At 37.9% G+C, this 19,303-nt stretch overlaps 1 protein-coding gene across 26 annotated transcripts in view; it reads left to right on the top strand.

Annotated features, from left to right (window-relative positions):
* The window catches only part of LOC114691931 (ABI family member 3 binding protein), a 211,628-nt gene that overhangs the window by 137,153 nt on the left and 55,172 nt on the right, over positions 1-19,303 (top strand). For 16 of the 26 annotated variants that reach the window (XM_037209689.1, XM_037209698.1, XM_037209695.1 and 13 more), the window contains 15 exons: positions 595-684; positions 2,028-2,063; positions 2,804-2,890; positions 4,381-4,437; positions 5,299-5,382; positions 6,899-6,958; positions 8,816-8,896; positions 9,710-9,793; positions 11,080-11,124; positions 13,694-13,741; positions 14,650-14,733; positions 15,604-15,660; positions 16,654-16,716; positions 17,335-17,415; positions 19,032-19,106. The exons of 3 other annotated variants lie outside the window; for them this stretch is intronic. In XM_037209689.1, the coding sequence (XP_037065584.1) occupies positions 595-684; positions 2,028-2,063; positions 2,804-2,890; positions 4,381-4,437; positions 5,299-5,382; positions 6,899-6,958; positions 8,816-8,896; positions 9,710-9,793; positions 11,080-11,124; positions 13,694-13,741; positions 14,650-14,733; positions 15,604-15,660; positions 16,654-16,716; positions 17,335-17,415; positions 19,032-19,106 (1,032 nt within the window). The remainder of the gene's footprint in view (positions 1-594; positions 685-2,027; positions 2,064-2,803; positions 2,891-4,380; positions 4,438-5,298; positions 5,383-6,898; positions 6,959-8,815; positions 8,897-9,709; positions 9,794-11,079; positions 11,125-13,693; positions 13,742-14,649; positions 14,734-15,603; positions 15,661-16,653; positions 16,717-17,334; positions 17,416-19,031; positions 19,107-19,303) is intronic. 7 more of the 26 variants (XM_037209682.1, XM_037209684.1, XM_037209687.1 and 4 more) reach the window with 7 other exon arrangements.

The following is a 19,303-nucleotide window of genomic DNA, read 5'->3' as shown; positions in this document are numbered from 1 at the left end:
TTATAAGCCTCTATTCAGCTCCTTAGCTACCCACCCCCGTTATCTGTCTTTGCAAATGCTTCACAGTGCCCATGAATCTATTCAGTAATCAGTAGGAGTCTACATTAAAAATAAGTTTCTGATCTACTTCAGAATGCCTACCCCTTAAGATATTCTTGAGTTATTTTTTTTTTGAAGATATGAAAGACCGTGGTCATATGCAGGTGATTTTAGGAAGTGTTACATACATATAGTAATACTAATTTTAATGGCTTGTATCCCTAAACTGAGTCTTTTTAAGGACAGTTACCTAGAAGCAGGTTAGCTGAAGTCTCCCTGACGTGATATCAACATGCCATGTTTCAAACTCCCTTTGGGGTCTGGAACCACTTTGATGCTAGCAACTAACAATAAAAATTTCAGAATAATAAAAACAATGTCAAATAGTCTGTCTCCACTGTCAGGAGACCAAATTGTTTTACATATATATTACCAAGAAAGAATTCCAAATCAAAGAGACATTTTGTATCTCAGGTTTCAGACACCTTACATTCATGTGTCATCTTTCTTTAGTTCTGAAGTCACACAACCACAATAACCACTTTGCTTCTCCAGCCCCCAAAACACCACGACCAAGAACTCACCGTCCACGTCCTTCTATTCATAAAACCACCCCACGCCCAGAGATACCTCAGCCTAAACCAGGTAAATGTGGTTCTTGGCTCCTGTAGCTCTTCATTGGATATGCAGAAGTTACGCAAGTCCCACTTGCTACTAAGGGTGAAGGCTTAAGCCATAGGACACAGTTGCTACCAGCATGGTTGCTATGGCCGATCCCTATGGCTCCTTCATGCTGCTTTCATGAGGAAGTCCTTGATGCCTAAGAGTTTTATATGTTTTTTCCTCCAACATTTAATTATTCTTTGCTCTTTGATTATAAATTGGAAAAATATCTACTTAGTATATTTGATTTAAGAGCCACATGCTTTATTAAATGCCACACTAGCATCTGTAGGCTATGCATTAGAGGTAGCAAGTGACTTAGCTGAACAATGAAGCGGCTCTTATTCAGACATTATAAATATAAATAAAGAATAGGAGCAACATTGGGTAGTCACTGTTTCACCAACTGTTAGATACATAATTCATTCTTAAGTAAAAATTAATATATATGGGCTAATATGTTTAAGGTGAACCTGAAATTTTTAGCCTTTATAGATTTGCCAGCAAGAATGGGCCTGACTCCTACAAACAGAGAGAAGGCGGCACCATGTATGGGAGTAACAATAGCAAGATCAGAACTAGAAGTATAGCCTGACTGAGAAGGGCGATATTTGCTTAGGTGAACGATGACGTTATTTTTGGAAAGTCCACAAAGAAGATCAGTGAGTGCTCTGAGCCATTGGCATGTCCTGCTACCCTTCGGAGCCAGGTCTTTTCTGTATAATGAAGAGATGTAGTAACAAGTTCTGTGGACTAAGGACCCTCCAGGCCTAGCCCTTTGTTTGCCTTTGCTCAAACATAGGTCTTCATCTTTTCCCAAAGTGGACTCTCAACAAAATCAAGCCTTGTCTATTTTGGTTATTTTTCACTGTATCCGATTAAATGTATCAACAATTGTGTTTATCATGATTCCAGGATTTGTTTTCTAATATATAGTCTTACAAATTATGCTTTCACATTAATTTCTTATAATTGTTAAATAAGATGTTATGACATACATAACATTTTTCTAAGAGTTTCCTATCACATTATTTACTAATGAAAATGCAATCAAAGCCTGTAGTCAACTGTAGAAAAGCAAGCAAAATCGCCATTAACGATATAGAAATGCTAAGGATAGGACTGTGGTTGTATAAACATCTGTGGACTATTATGTAGAAACTTCAAAGGTTTGGGTTTTTTTTTTGTTGTTGTTGTTGCTGCTGTTGTTTTTGACTATAGAACCAATGCTAGACTGGTAAAGCTCATATTCAGGAGAATTTGATGGATTTTCTGATGTGTTTAACATTGCCTTGTTTTAAATTGCTTTTGATCATTTCTCACAGCAGACTTGGGACCTATCACTCCTGAGCCATCTTTAGGTAATGATTCTTGGTATTCTTCTGTGAGTGCTTTTGTCTGTTCGCTGTTGAGCCTCACTGTGGTTGCTAAGGAGATTATGGTGGCATGCCCTGTTTTATCCTGAAAGTTTTCTTACCATTTAACGGAAAGGTACCTTGGCTTAATTCAAGATAGGTATCTGATCCATGCCCCGCCTTGAAACTGTGTCAGGCTGAGGCTTTGATCAGGCATGACACCGGGTCCTCCTTTAGGCCTCCAATGCAACAGCAGGAATGGTACAAAGTTGTCTGAAAAGTTTTCTTCCTCCATTTCAAGTTCTGTGGAACTGTTTTTGGCTCTGCTGATGTTTCAGTGGCTTTTAAAAGACTTACTGTAGTAAACCACCAAGCACAGAACTTCCCCAGGCACAGTCATATTAAATTAAAAGCATCACTGTGAGGTTGATTCAAATTCACACCTCTAGAGTTGAATGTGGACTTATAACCAATTTGGAGTTAGATATATATTCAAGGAAATGGTGATAGGTCCTAACTTACATTTCTTAAATGTAATTTATCTAATTTTTTTTTTTATCTCTGAAGGATTCTCGACTATTAAAGAAATCTTTTAATATACTAGAGGAAAAGCTTCAAACCCTAGTGACAGGATTTCTTAGCTCAAACTATTAATTATATTTTTTAAGCTTAGACAGGATACATCATCCTTGTCATAGCTTTTGGGCTCATCAACACCATGTTAATACTAAGTTCTCTTCCATCAGCTTCAACAACAACAAAAAAAGCCCGCCGCCGCCTACGTCCCAAATATAAAACCACACCCCATCCAGAAGTACCTCAGACTATATTGGGTAAATATGTGATTTGTGATTTATTCTGTATTAGAAGGTATCCAACATATCTCTTTAAGGTCAAATATCTCCTGGTTTGCAAGGAGAGCATCACATGCCTAAACATCTTATGCTTCTTTCTTAAGAATATTGACTCTCAATGACCATTATGTTTGTTTTTCTTACTCTCTGATTATAGTCACATCTCAGAGATGAGACTGCTGGGTGTAGTGTTGAGCTGAAACAATCTGATCAAAGCTACTGCATTCACTAAGCTTGCACTCACTCTCCTTAGCCACCTCAGCCCTTGGCTCTGAAGTAGAAGCTGTCTTATTTACCACTTAGTTGACAAGACACCAGAAAAGAAAAGCTGCTCCTGCATAACCACAAAGTAATGTAAGGCAGCATGTTCATGCGGGCATAAAATAATCTGAGCAACCCAAATGCTACATATTGTGAGCTTTGTGAAAAATTAGATTAAAAAATCCAAGATAATTAGTAAAAATTAGCACAGGATTTGAAGGTTGGAAGGATGAAGGCTTACACATGGAGAACTTGACTTCCCAGACAGAGGATAAAGTATCAATGCTCTCCTGTCCTGCCACAGAATAAATTAAAGAGACTGGGGGCTGAAATCTTCAAATTGATCCTATGGGATTTAATGGTTCTCACTTCTGCACAAGATCATGTTCTTTCTATAGAACTAAAATCTTTAGTTCTTTTCATAGAACTAAAGATAACCCAACCAATGATGACAAAAACTGCAAAGTGGTTCTTTATCTTGTTAAGTAATAGTGTGTGCTCCAAGGATGTCACCTCTTAATGGGTGTGGTTCCAGCTTCCTTATAGCTATGAACACCCATCATTGATAAACCATAGTGTGACCCCAATACTTCCTACTTTTTCCTCCTTCTCATTCTACATCCCTGTTTCTCTGTGTCAGCTGTTAGCAAGCTGTGGGTCTAGCACATACTCAAGGGACAGTATAAATACAAACTATATCTGTAGTGACAAATAGTGTTGATCACAGGGACAGAATCACTGGAAATCACCATAGAGTCTATAAACTGCATAATGTTAATATTCAACTATCTAAACTGCCCATTGCATCTGGCATTGATTACTATTTAGAGTGGATGTGTCTTTCTGATTTTGCCTTTTGTAAAGGTTCTGAGTGTCATCCTATCTTTTTCTGATGGTGAGTCAGATTTTCTATATAGGGTCTCATGTTAGTTAAAATTGGATAATTATCAGCAGTGGGATTCCAGAGTCGATCTCAAGGAGATGTGCAACAGAGCCCAAAGGCTGTGACTAACCTCTGAATCAAATGAGTATGTAGTGATTCTTTGGAGAAGTATTTAAAGAAAAAGCAATATTCATTTTCTCCAGTTAAGAATATTTTTTAAAAAAATGTTGCAACTCAAGAAACCTTGTTTTTACTGGTAAGATGAATTTTCTAACATTCCGTGCATTCATAATGTCTTTTTGATATCTTTTCTTCTTTTGATCAGTTCCTGCTACAACCCTTGAACCAGTTATTAGAACTGAGGCTCCAGGAATGACCTTAGGTAACGACATACCATGTCCTTCCACATCTGCATTTCTTCCTCATTTTATCACCTTCATAATCACTGCTTCTGGGACATCACAAAGCTTCTGCATCTTCTGGTCCCTCAACTGCTTACCATGTTTGAGTGTTCAAAGGATGTCTTGTCTTTATGACATCTTTTATGATGTTTTGTTTTTATGACATCTTGTTTTTATGAGAGCCAATTTATTGAAAAAGAATACATACATATACAGATATAGGCTCACTGTCACACCTTCAATTTTTTTCTATCTCTGCTTCCATGTATCATGTTAACCACATGCACATTTTTGTTATGGGGTATCCGTCTCTGTCCGTGTCTACAGGGGAATCTATGTACCATCTCGGTTGCGTTAATCTCTACAGTTCTTGTGATGTAATAGTTTTTTGTGAAGTTGTCAATTTCTGTATTTTGACCATTTTCGTGCTTTGTCTGATTTTTCCACTTTAGGGAATGATAAAACTTAGTTTTGATGAGGATGAAAATAGAAAATAGACTCAAGGCTGGTCAATTGAAGTCATTACGGCTTTGTTAGCATGAAACCACCCCCAGTACCCCCATGCACACCGTTACTCTGTGTTTTGGAACATTTCTTCACTCAGGAACCCTTATGAGAAGCTATAGGAAGTATTCTTGATATATAGATTCATATTTCTTCAGGAGTTTTGTTTCTCAAAGAAATGCAAGTGTTACAAAAGAGCCCAATATCAAAACAGAGACAAACATTACAAAGCTCAAAAGGGAAATTTCTTGAAGCTCAAGAAATCATAAGAAATGTATTCCCAGTCAACATTTCTAAGATCCAAAATACTATATTAACCTGAGATTTTCTTCCTTCAGCTCCCAAACTGCCTCAACAACCAAGCCATCCACATCCAAAACCTAAAACTACAAGGAGTCCGACAGCACCTCAGACAGAACGGGGTAAATGTGTAGGGCCTGTGTTAAGAATCCCGGCAGTCCATCCAAGCAGGTCTTACAGGAAGTATAATGAGGGTCAATAGCTCAGGCAGGGGAGAAGGAGAGATACTTCAATGGCTGAAGTCCTTATGTTCTGTGTGCTAGAGTTTTCTCTATGGTGGTTGTTTTTCTGGCAATGCTAGTCGTTATCAAGTGTCCATGGTAAATATGTACGCACATGAAACCAAAGAGAAGGAGTATATGTTTGCACCAGTGGGGAGTGATTTATCAGTTATTGGTAAGTCTTGTGCGTCATAGTAGGCGTTCAAGTCAGACAACAATAATCGCTTTCTGTATGGTGCTAGAGAACAGATACTTCCGGCTTCGTAGAGCATATGGTCTCTGCAGCATGCTTTTGTGGTTTGTTTCCCCCAACTGCTTATAAATATAAAAGTAATTCTTACAGAGATGATAACCTGGGGGGGAGGGGGAGGATAAGGGGGAAGTTCCAAAGGGCAGAGAATGCTTGACAGCCAGTGAAAGGAAGCAAATTTCCTCTTATGAAAAAGATAAGCCTTCCAGGAATTGAATGGTTTTAATGAGGCTCCTGCAACTAATGGCCTATAGGACAAGTTGAAAAGTTCTAAATGTTAAACTTGGGAGCTTAGAGTAACACCAGAGAATTGATTTACGGCCACACTGTCTTTGAGTGTTGGACAAGGCTGCCCTGACATGCCACAGATAGAGCGGCTGCCCCTTGCAATGTTCTCTTGTGTACTCAAGTTGGATATCTTCTCCATAAGGCGAATTTGGTCTAGATGTTAGCCAGCTTTGTTTGTTATAACAGAACGACTAGCACCGGCTACTTACAAGCGAGAGGTTTGTCTAGTTCAAATACTTGAATGTTCGTATTTTAGAGGTACATCACAGACTCTGTGGTAACAGTTATTCCCTGCTTGTATCACCTCATGGCATGGGGCTGTGGTGGGTGCATGTACAACATCTAGAAAGTGATCATATATCAAACCAGAAGCAGAGATGACTTGAAGAGCCAGGTTTTTGCTTTTATAATCACTCTGGAGAGCTCAAAGGGTCACACAGAACTACCAAGGTGTTGTGCAAGCTGTCTCATGCCCTCAATGACCTAAGATCTTCTCACTAGATCCTACTATCCAAAGGTACCATTACCTTGTAACCATATTTGTGGACCTCAGAGGATTCAAGCCGTATTCAAATGATCTGTTTGGGTACATTAAGTAATCTCAGATCATTAGAAAATGAGGACAACTTGAAGGTACTTTATACAAACTTTGTAGGCCTGTACCTACAAAGGTTTTGGTTCCACTCCTAAGAGATGAGTTGACATCTAAGAGCAGAGACACTATATTCTTTTAGTTTGGAGAGTTAGCCACATGGCTTTATGTTTCAGACTTGTTTCTATTTGGCTATAATCCTTTTTGAATGAATATGGTAGGTTTTTATAAGTTTTAATGTTTGGAGTGGACCTTTTGCTTATTTTGTTTTTGTTATTTTTGGATAGTTTCTACTCCAGTCTTTGAACCAGTTACTCCTTTAAAAGAGGATCCAGTGGCCACAATAGGTAATGATACACCTAACTCTCAGCAAATACTTTCTCTGTTCATTGTCAGATTCATCCCATGCTGCCACCCAATTACATTCATTGTTTTGTTTGAATTGAATATTCAGCAGTACTTGCCTCTTGTTTGTTGGGTGCCCAGGAAGCCGTGGAATGCTTGAATCTAGTTTGGGTTATCAGTCTGCCTCATAACTTGCTTTACAATATTTACATGTTGCTTTAAGGTTTTGGTTTAACCAAATTCTTGGTTAAGACCAGTTTCATATATCTTTGATGTGTCTATCTCTAATTTGTGCAAACCCAACTATAGCGGGGAAATTTCTTTTGTTTGTTAGTGTATGAGCAAAGTGATTTAGCAGACTGAATAGCATAGAATATCATCAGGTTACTAGCTTTAAATAGTAAACTCCATCCTTAATATGAGTTGAAGTCCTCCCCCTCTTCACCATAGTTTTAATGATTCTCAGCCATTTTAGCCCAATCAGATAACTGTAGAAGAATTTTTTTGAAAATACTGATCTTGTCTTTCTGAATTAATAATTTCAACTGATATGTCAGTAGTTTCCCCCAAGGGTACTTTCAATAACAAAAGATGCAATAACATATTATAGGGTACTGCTTTCATATATTGCCTGAAACCCAAGAAAAATTTGCCAAGCTTTGTAATACCTGAAGATTTTTTTTTAATTTTGTAATATGCTCAACCATAACTTTAAAACAACTCAATCTTACCTCTTTTTAGCTCCCAAAAACATATGACTCAAAGCCATGGTAGTCTAGATGTACTGGGTCTTCTAGATAAACAAGGGGTTCTTGGTTCAAGGAACCTAAGCACTAGGCAATGGTTGTAAATGTCACCTTGTTATGGGTTCTCCCTGGAGAGGGGACTCTCAGAAGCCTACTAGCAGCTGGTAAGGCCTTTACAATTGGAAGAGGCATATAGAATCCTTTTAACTAGGAGTAGTATGAAAATTGTTTTACTTCTCAGTCTGGAGGCGAACGAAATCCTGAGAAGCTATTTATGGAATGGCTGTCTGTGTATTTCTTAACTTCAGAACTGTTTATGCAGTCATATTTTCATAAACTTAATACTTATTTTCTTCTTTTAGTTTTCAAAGAAAATGCAAGTGAGCTTTCTGTATACTTCTTACAAAACATTAGAAACCTATGTAAGGGCACGGGTAAAAAGTCCTGAAGTTAGTTTTCCCTCTTCTAGTTAGATAAGCATTGTAACATGAGGAATTGCTCACTGAAGCATTGCAAAATGAGAGCAATGATGATGGCTGTCTGGAAGGCGGATGCTACCTACAGTTTGGCTAGTCTGGATAGAAGGATTGGTATTTGCCGTGAGCTTTATTAGGGCAGCCATTCCACAGTGTTACACATTGAGTACTTAATCAATAGGGATCTGTTCTTACAGTTCTGGACGCTACAAGTCAAAGACCAAGGTGTCTATAGGTCTCGCTTCCCCAAGGCCTCTCCCTGGCTCAGAAATGGCTGCCCTGCTATGTTCTTGCATGGCCTTTTTTTTTTTTTTTTTTTTTTTGTGTATACATATACCTACTGTCTCTTCTAATAAGGACATTTGACAAACTGGAGAGCTGACCTTATGATTCCTTAATTACATCTTTAAACATTGTGTCTTCAAATATAGCTCCTTTGGACTTACCCTTTAGTATATGAATTGTAAGGATGCAATTCAGTCCATAATACTTTTCAACCAGAAAATTAATATGTACATGTATGTATACACACACACACACATATTCTAGATTCAGTGTTATGATCACAGAGTCATTTTGAAGTAAATGTTGTGTCTGTTTATACATGGTTTTAAAAAGCTCATCTTTGCTAATTCAGTTCCTATTACAGACCTTGAACCTGTTACAGACCTTGAAACGCCTGTTGCTTTTAGAACTGAGGCCCCTGGGACAACACTAGGTAACAATCTTACTTGCCAAGTGCTTCTATTGCTTAATGTATACATAGTCCTGTAAGTCTCCATCCCCCTGGCCTTTCCATCCCTCTGAGAAAACATTCATCCTCTTCTGCTGTCTGCTGCAGAGTTCAGAGCATCTTACAGAGACACTCTTCCTGTTGTGTTTATGAGAGCTAAGCATGAACTTAGTTTAAACATGAAAGGCCATGTGCAACATTTGGAAGTGTTGTTTTGTGCTTCACAGAACAGTGTTCTATATTACAGCCAAGTTTTAACCACAGTGGAATGGCTGCCCATCAATAATAGCTACTCTTATGCTCCTTGGTACATCCAAGTTTCTAGATCTCTTTCTGAAAACTATTATATGGTATGTTTGTTTCTTTGGTGATGTAATTTAAGTAGTGATATACATAATGATGTATATAAGCAATGATACACTATACTATAAATTTGACAAATTGGAGATGACCCATATGAAATGTCAAATTATAGACCTCCACCTAAATATGATCCAAATCTCCCCAACCCTTTATTAAATGATTCCTTCCCAGTCATTTTCTCCAAAGTGGGGCTCTAGGACTTTTTTGCAATGAGTGATAATCTCCTTGCCTTGAATGAGCAACTCAACTGTGAACAGGAATTTACTTCAAATCACCATCAATGACAAAAAAAAAGGCATGCTTGTTTAAAAAGAGTGAAAAAGACAAACTAAAGGACCAATCTCCCCAACTTTTAGGAAATCTGAGAGCTGTAGAAAGTTCTCTAGTATCCAGGGCCATAAGATCCAAAATAACACGAGGCTTTTCTTTCTTCAGCTAGCAAAACGTCACAAAGAACCCGCCGTCCAAAACCCAGACCTACAGCCACAGTGAGCCCTCAAGCACCTCAGACAAAACCTGGTAAATTGGGAGTTAAATGGCTTCTGGGTGAGCCTCAGTGGTCTGTCCCATCAGAGACTCAAAGCAATGCTCGTGGTAGGCAGTAGCAGCTCTTACACTCCCTTAGTGTGAGAAGAGGAGGCAATATCAATAACTTCTCTGTGGGTGTTTGAAGGAAAATATGGGTAGGTGAGACCCATTCTCGTGGGAGCTAGAATACCTTATTCTTTCCATGTAAGACCCTGTATTGCAACTTTATATTTAGTACAAATTTCACACAATGCATTTGTATTCAAATCTTAATAGTGAAAGTACACTAGCAAACCGAGTGTATTTAGTTCAAGCGAACAAATCCTGAGCACTTTACATAATTCCCAGACTCACATTTGCAACTATAAATAATAGATCCATTGTAGAAGAGTTTTTTTAAACTTCTTATACAACAAAACTGAGGCTTGCTGCACAATAAACCCACAAAGTGACAATCTAGAATCTAGAAAAAATGTTATGGTTGTCTGAGCTTGGACCTTGGATATACTATAAGATTTTGATCAATGGAAAAAAAGAGAAAATAGAGAGACCAGACATATGTGCAGGCCAGCCAGAAATATAGTAGCATCCAGATGGACTGCATTTGGAAGGGTCCAACAGGGCAGTAGAAGGTGGATTTTGAGGATTTGATTCAGAGTTTAGGTAGGATAGATTACAGAGACACTGTTATCATACACAGCCTCTTTGATTTCCACCTTTTATTATGGGGAATACAGATGCTCCATTGGATGTTAGACTAGTAGCTGCCTTTTATGCTACTCTTTAATGGTTTGTGCAGAGGTCTCAAATTCCACAAGATTGGCAAGATCAACACAAGCCATGTGAATGATTATTTTTATATATGTTTCAAACTTCTATTGTGTCAGTGTTTTCTCAAACATAGGGACTCACAATATGCTTTTAACTTTTCTAAGAATATATTAAGTAAATGCTTTACAATATTTTCCATTGTATTTATTAAAAGCCTTGTAGAATGTCACACTGACTTCTTTACTTAGGGTAGTTAAAAAGCTAAGCCCAAACAGCCATCAGGACAAAAGTTTAGCAATTGCTTAAACAGTGTTCTTTCAGATAAAATTTTGATTATATATTTCCCTTGGGACAATTGATATTCTAATCATTCATATATATATATATATATATATATATATATATATATATATATATAATGTAGGTTATATAAATGTTCTAACATAAATATGCACTTTGAAATCTCTTTGGCTTATTGTGTTGTTTTTGGCCACTTCTTCCTGTAGCCCTGGAACCTGTCACTCCTAGACCTGAGGCCCCAGTAACACTAGGTAATGTTGTTAAGCTATTTTTGTAACAGGTCTTCTTACTGTCACACCAAGAGTTTAATGTCACTTCATGTGGCAGCTGGGTCATTCTTTGTGGCCATCCAGTTATATTCATCTAAAAATTATGAAGACTATGATTATTCTGATTTTAAGATGTCATACATGAAACTTCTTTGGGCCATTTATCTGCCATGTTGCCTGCTTGAAGTATGCCCTGTTTTGTGTTTTGTTTTAAGGGATGTTTCACTAAAGCCGTGTTTCAAACATATCAGAAGTCTCAGCTACACAGAGAAGCCATTAACAACTTCATGGGGCCCAAAGGGCCCGTGGCACACTTACATTTCACTTTTTCTGCTGGTGCAAATCTTGTTGTTTTGTTTCTATTCAATAAGGTTTATTTTGATGATTATATAGAGAACATATCACAGATTTGAAAGATTAAATTATAAATCACAAATCATAGATAGTGGAAATGTCCACTATCCATTCAAATTTAGAGATGGTTCCTACCTATTTTATTTCTAGCCATGTCCCCTTATAACACTTAGATATAATTACCAGCCCTTATCTCTATAGTTAAATGGTAACTTTTTTCTTCATAGAATTTATGATTGAAAAAAAATCCAAAATGATGTATATGTAAAAACCAGCAAGCTATCGTCTTTTCACCTTCCATGGCTTCCTGACTCAAAAATAATGAAAATATATAGTAACCCAATAATTCCTTCCTTTAGCTCCCAAAACATCAAAACAAAAACATCATTCCCATTCCCAACAAAAGCATGTAACAAGACCTGAAGTACACGAGTCCAAACTAGGTAAAGCATACGCACCCTGTTTAAACAAGCTCAGCAGTGTGACCTAGCAGGGCCTTGGAAGTTATCTGAAAGATTGAGACCCTGCAGGGTATCCCCATGAGAGCAAAGATGCACATGGGGGCCAGGGGGAGTCACAGTAACTCCACTGTACAGCTCTTTAGCAAGCAAGGCTGAGTGAGGGAAGTCTGCAGGCAATTGGATACCCACTGCTTCCTGTGTATAGTCTTCTCAATCACCACACATTTTTATAACTTCCTCTTGCCTCTTAAAAATCAAATTTCTTCAGGATAATTGGATCCAGTTCAAATAAAAAGCATTATGAAGTACCTCCCATCTCTTCCTAACTAATCCTACTAACACTTTTGAGTGAGACAAATATGGGAGATATATCTTGATTTTCAAACTCGTAAGACAGAGTGAAAACCCATTTTTTTTTTATAAATATGGTTGACGATGGCATAGGAAGAATCTATGCAAGTGTAAGATTAATTTGCAGGGTGTAAACAAAATGTGTTAGGTCCATAAACGTTTGGAGCCAGGAAATAAAGACTAAGAAGGAGTCTTGAAATCCCATTAGAACATGGCCCATGAGAAGAAAGGAGGGAAGGAAGTGAGGAGGGGGAGATATAAATGAGGACAATGAGAGGAGTCTCTGGAATATTGCTATGGAGGAGTTCTCCCTTCTTGGTTGTAGGAAAGTTCCTTCACACCTCAACCAGTCTTTGGACATGCATAGTCAAGGCTGTAGGAATGTGATAGGGCAGCAGAGGATTGGCCTGGCAGACATCAGCAGCCTCTTCTCTCTCATAAAGGCATATTCCTGCTCTGTCTGTGATGAAGGAGTCCCACCAATTCATCACACTGATGCCTCAGTCTCTTTCCAAATATGAGCTCTAAGTTATGCTTTCATAGTCCATTTTGGATCATTAATTAATTATTAATAATATCAATTAATCATCTATATTATTAACAATTAATTCTCAACATCAATACATTGTTTATATCATTAATTAGAAATTGTTAATAATATCTGTTGTTGTTTTTTTACTCTTTTTAGGGGGCCCGCTACCCAGCTCTCAAATAAATCACACACGGAAGGCTTATTCTTAATTATCAATGCTCAGTCTTAGCTTGGCTTATTTTTTGCCAGCTTTCCTTATCTTAAATTATCCCCTCTATCTTTTGCCTCTGGGCTTTTCCCATTCTCTTACTTCTGTAAATCTTACTCTTCTTACTCCATGGCTTGCTGTGTAGGTGGGCGGCTGGCCCCTGATGTCCTCCTCCTCCTCTGGATCCTAGATCTTCTACTACCTCCCAGGTTTCTTCCTCTGTATATTCTCTTTGCCTGCCAGCCCCGCCTAGCCTTTCTCGTGCCTTTCAAATCTTTATTAGACCATCAGTTGTTTTAGACAGGCACAGTAACACAGCTTCACAGAGTTAAACAAAGGCAACATAAACAAAAGTAACACACCTTAAAATAATATTCTACTACAAATATCAATTATTTAGATTATTAATAATTAATTAGATTATTCTTATTAAGAATGATGAATGAGAAAGTAGGTGCCTGACTTAGGTATAACAGATTTTTAGGAAGTCAACTGCTCGCTTTTCCATTTTAATAGTTTTTAAAAGTGTTATGTTGTTATAGAAACTATATTATGTTAGGATGATTCATAATGAAGAGATTTTACTGCTCAGCTATAAAAGCAATCATCTGGTTTAATTTGACCTTTGCTCAATTCATACAACAGAACTTGAACCTGTGACACTCAGAACTGAGACTTGGGTGACAACAAAAGGTAATATCACATTGTAGTCCTGGCTACGTCCTTTTTTGTCATTGCCAAACTCATGACATCAATGTCATAGTCACGCATTCTGCTTTCTGTGGTGACACCATCATTCTGTGAAAGTCTTCATTCTGAAAGGATTGAAGACTATGACTCTTCAAAGAGCTCACCTCTTGTGAGACCAACCATAAAGCTAACTCCTACCATCTGTCAGGCTTGTAACCATGTGACATCATTTTGTCATTGTGTGTGCTTTGGAGAATGTGACTCTCAAAAGAAGTTCTCATAACTTTAACAATCTCTATAGTACTGAGAGGTTTCCTTAAAGATCTGAAATTCTCCTCTTTAACTATTCATTTGCTTTTACCATGTGACATTTGTTCTTTGATTGACATGTCGGCTAATTATATGTGCAGTATTGCTTTAACAAACGATCAAAGAACGCCTGCTCCGTCATCACTTACCACCACCATGTTATAACAGTGATTCTCTTGACTTTGTGTGAGACTGGTTCTCCCTACATAGTCCAGCCGCAGATTTTCTAAGTATCTCAGGTGGGTTATCCTGGAGCTAGTTAGTGTTCCTCCTGTCTCAGCCTCCTACGTGCTGAGATTACGGTGTGTTCTACTGTTCCTGGCTCCTCAACCCGTTCATTCTATAAAAGTTTGATTGTTTGCTCTTCACTTCTTGACCTGCCCACTACATTTTACATGTGACTCCTCTTTCAATAGGCCTTTGATTGTAAAGGGAAACAAGGAAATATAATATGACTGAAAGTTTTAACTAAAAAGTTGAAAAATTAGTCGAATTGTCTAAAATATGAGAAAATCTGGTAAGTTTTACTAAACTTAGCACCATTTCCCGCCATAGATTTTGAACTACAGACATTGTAATAATTGAAGATGTTCTTTCCTCAGCTCCTAAAACAACAAAACGGCCCCGCCGTCCACGCCTCAAACCTAAAACCACACCAGCTCCTAAGGCGCCTCTAACTAAACCTGGTAAATCAAGTTTCTGATCACAGGGGGACTTATAGCTCTGGGGGAGCCAGGAGGTGGTAGAAGTGTTAGCTCATGCGGCTGAAGGCACTTGGACCTGCTTCTTCCACCACTGCCATGTATATGGGGGAAACATCGGGGTCCTGTGTGGCAGCTGAATTGCTTGTGCTCTCTGCATATAAGTGTCATTACTACATACCTGATTTGTTACTACTAATTTTATTGCATTCTTCTCTTAAAGACAAAATGTCAGTGTTATACAGAGTACTGTGATGGGAAAATTCCCTAAGAACAGTTAAAGGAAGTTAGTTCTTGAAGGAGTGATTCAAAAGTTTGGATCTGACCCAGAAAGCATCTGTGATCTTCCTATCCATCTAGAACACTCTATTCCCATAAGGAGAGTAGAGAGCTGTTCCACTCAGTATCACACTTATGAGATGTCTCCTGTCCTGGTTTGTTGAGCACCTTTATTACAAATGAGATCCCAGCCCAACCCTACACACGGCTTCTCAGGATTCATATGACACACTTGCTTTATCCTTGGCTGTATCTTATACAGAAAAACCATTTGCTCTATCTGTGCAGATTTAGAAATGTTATTTTCTTAAAGCTTTCATACAAAAGCTCATGATCACAGAAGTTATATCTGTGCAGCTTTGGTAAATATTTAAATTTAAAACGTTTAGCACAAAGCATAGGCAGCAACTGAGTACTTCTTAAATAAATGTTTACCAGGGTACAAGGTGGCCAAATCATCAAGTAACAAGTATTAAAATGCAGACAGTTTCTTAACCTTGCTCTCCGCTTATTCCAGGAAGGGGGTATTGTTGTCTTACTGACTTCTCACATGTTTATTTCATTGCCTTTAATTAGTTGCTGCTACAGATCTTGAACCCAGTGCTCTTAGAACCGAAGCTCCTGCGACTGTGGGTAATGAGAATGTGTGTCCTTTCCGACAGTGGTGCTTTTCTGTGTCATATCATCCACCATGTCACTAGTTCTGCATCTTAGGACCATCCCATCATCGTCCTCTGTTGTCACTCCATTGCAGTCTTTATCTTGAAATTGTCCTCCGTTCTCTACCACATTATTAGTTGAATTTATGAGCACCATTGCATGTACTAACTTCAGGACATCAAACTGCCATGTAACTCACTACTCAATACCATGTTGTGATCGTGTGCATTATTAAACAGTGCAGACTACGGCCGTGTTTCCATCCGTCATATTCATGCTGTCTATCCTTTGACAATTGTGAAAATATGCTTTTTTCGGAATGCTTTTTGGCATCCTGGAACCTTTATGATGCATTGGAGCAATAGTTTTAAGGAATGATGATTTTTAGGAATTTGTCAAACTTAGAGATGCATGCTCTTGAAATGTTTAAACCCTAAGTTTTCATGATAAAGACTCCTTTCCCTAGCAGGTTCAATGGTCTTTTTAAATCAAGCATCACTTTGGGATTTTGATGAGCACATTTCATCAGTTTGTCTTCATATTTTCCCACAAGTGAACTTTTAATTATAGAGTTATTTAAATAGTAGACCAAGAAATGCTATAGGTAGCCATCTTGGGTTCTGTAGAAGGTCAAGAAGACTAATAAAGCTTTCTTGTCTAGTTAGAAAGGCATCTATCATGTAAATATATAAAGGCCTGATCAACAGAATGCCACAGTCCTCATGAGGGGCAGGCAATCACATGTCTAGAAGAACAGCTCATGCACTGTGACACACAGTTAGCTGTGTACCATGCCATCTTTCAAGTCTATGTCATGAAATAGTGGGCACCTAGCCATAGTTTAGCCAAAGATGGAAAAAGCAGTTATCTCTTTTCTGTTAGTTTCGAGACTAAAGATATTCTCAAAATTAGCCTTAGAAATGAATTTTAATTTGTCTTTGGTTTATTTTACTCCTTTCTATCTAGTTCTTGCTACAGCCCTTGAACCTGTCACTCTTAGAACCAAGGCTCCTGAAACAACAACCTTAGGTAATGGCACTGTGTTCTGGAATGTTCTTTCTTGCTTCTTTTCACACGCATTCCACCGCCATCCTAATTCATTTGTCATTTGCTTCATTAGATGGTCTTGCCATCCGCCATCCTTCAACTTCATATCCTACTGCTTTTTGAGAACACTAAAGGCTCTTAAAGTTACCTCTTTTAAAAGCTACCATGGACGTAGAATATTGCTATGCTTGTTATCTTATTTGAATTTGTAGTGTATTTTTGTCTAAACAGTGCTTCCATCCAAAGCTGAATTTCAAATTCAGCTAGTAGTGTTTGTATTTTATCTAGACAGGGTAAACTACAGCAATATCATGGTGCAATGAATTCTTGGGAATGCTGAAAATTTTCAGTGTCAACCTAAGGTCCTAACACTTGGAGTTTAGCCATCATTTTGTTTGAGGTTAGAGATCTATGGCTCTCCTCATTCTTTGACTTAATTTTATATTTTAGGTTTCTTAAGAATCTTTAGTGATTAAAAATAAATAGAAGATATTTTAACCCCAAGAATACATGCCCCAGATTTCAAGGAAATGTAGTTTAACCCCAATCTTTGTTTTCAAAAGCAACAGCATGAAATTAATATAAAGTTTCTTCCTTCAGCTTCTAAAGTACATCGGACACGACGTCCACATCCCAGACCTAAAACCACAGCAAGTACTGATATGTCTGAGTCCAAGTCGGGTAAATGTGGAATGCCTGCTTTGAGGGCTGCTAGCAGTCTGTCCTGGATGGGTCCCAAAGTCATACCAGCAATGGGAAGCTGATGTTCTCATGCTCTTTAAGTAAACGAAGTCATTGGGTCCAGTTAATAGCTGCCCCTAAAGAGCTTCTCATACAAGCATGACTTGGGGAAATATGTCCCTAATTCCCCAAGTAACTTGGTTTGGATCAAGTTCTTCTCTTTAAAGATGAGTTCATGGCAAGATTAGCATTATTCACTCGTGGTTATGTATTAGCATTGAAGCATAAGATCTGTTGCTCTAGCCTTGGTTACATAAGCAGATACTTTTTTTTCAACTTCCAAGAACTACAACACACTGCTTCCACATATACTTTTATACACATTGTCTAAGAAAATTTCCAAAGCCATCTTCCATATTAACTATAACCAGAAAACCATGTACCTAGGAATCTCTTATGTGGACAGAACTAAGAAATACGTAGCCAAGGTCAAAGTTGTTGACTGTTTTCCACGTTTTTGGCTACTGTGATCAATTTTGCAGAAAGCAACTGTTTGCTTCCCGTTAGTTCTAAAATTTAAAAACATGTTTGTCATTTGAAACTTGGGTTTTGAAAGAAAATTTAAGGCATTTTGTGGGTGTTAAATTTTCTCATGTTCATCTTGTTCTGGGCTTTGAACTTGATATTCATAGTACTGGGTCTCCAGAAACAACATTGGATAATGATTTTTGTGACATTCAGGGAATTTTTTTTCTTGCTGTCATGCCAACATTGTTCATGCTTTGTAAGATTGTGGTTAGAATGCCATTTCATACTCTATAGTCAGTCATCATGGAAACTCAAGTGTCACCAGCCTGTCATTTATCAACCATCCTTGGAACCACTGGAAGATATCATTCAAAGAGAATGCTATGGCATTCTCTTTGAAAATCCAGAGGTCCATATTACTGCTCCTCTCTTTGGTAGTTAGATCCATAAAGCAACAATAATTAAAACACATAGCCTCCTTCTGAGCAACTTACTTGCCATAAAATTAGTGTGCTATGCTTATTACTCTGGTTTTAAGCCATGAGGTATCCCTGTTGTCAATAAGATAAGTTGTGCAGGGAAGCTCCAGGCTTCTACATCACTGATGAGCTCCTCCATGGTTTACTGATGGCTCTTGCTCTTTACTAAGTAGAGACCTTGCTGCGTATCCATGAGTATTAATATTCATTACTTTAGTTAACAGATGAATGCTGTGGCTTAGGTTTCTGAGGGAGCCCCTAGTGATGCTGAGTAACAAATGAATAATTTCTTTCCAAGGAGGATGCTTCAAATCAGGAATCAGCGATTTTAGCCTGAGAAGGGTTAGATAGTAAAAGTTTCAGACTTTGCAGGCCATTAAGTCTTCATCATAACTGTTTACTTCTGCTGTTGTAGGTAAGAGGCAACAAGGTTAGTATGTGGATAGGCCCTGGATCACTCTGGTTTATGCTGTGTCCATGTTCCAATAAGACTTTGAGTTTCTTGTCATTTTCATATTTTACATGACATGAAATATTGGTCATTTTTTTCCAACACTTAAAATTTTTTTAAAAAAGATTCACAGGCTAACTTAAATTCTCTTTTTCCAGCTCCCACTGAACTGCAAACTCTTGTTTTGAAACCAGTGACTTCACCAAGCCTAGAAATGACACTTAGTCAATCTGGTAAATTGCTTTATTTATCTATCGGGCTGCAGGAAGACTTTCAGAAACCTACTACAATACCCTCTGTGTTGTATGCTCAGATATAAAACCTCCTTTTCCCATGGTTACACATGGAAGTTAAATTAGTAATACTTTATCTTCTATTATTCCATTATATACAAAATATCTACCTTTGTTTCATGGAGTTTGCTCTATAT

Source organism: Peromyscus leucopus, chromosome 12 (assembly GCF_004664715.2).
Source record: "Peromyscus leucopus breed LL Stock chromosome 12, UCI_PerLeu_2.1, whole genome shotgun sequence".
Lineage (NCBI taxonomy): Eukaryota > Metazoa > Chordata > Mammalia > Rodentia > Cricetidae > Peromyscus > Peromyscus leucopus.
This window is presented reverse-complemented; position numbering and strand designations above follow the sequence as displayed.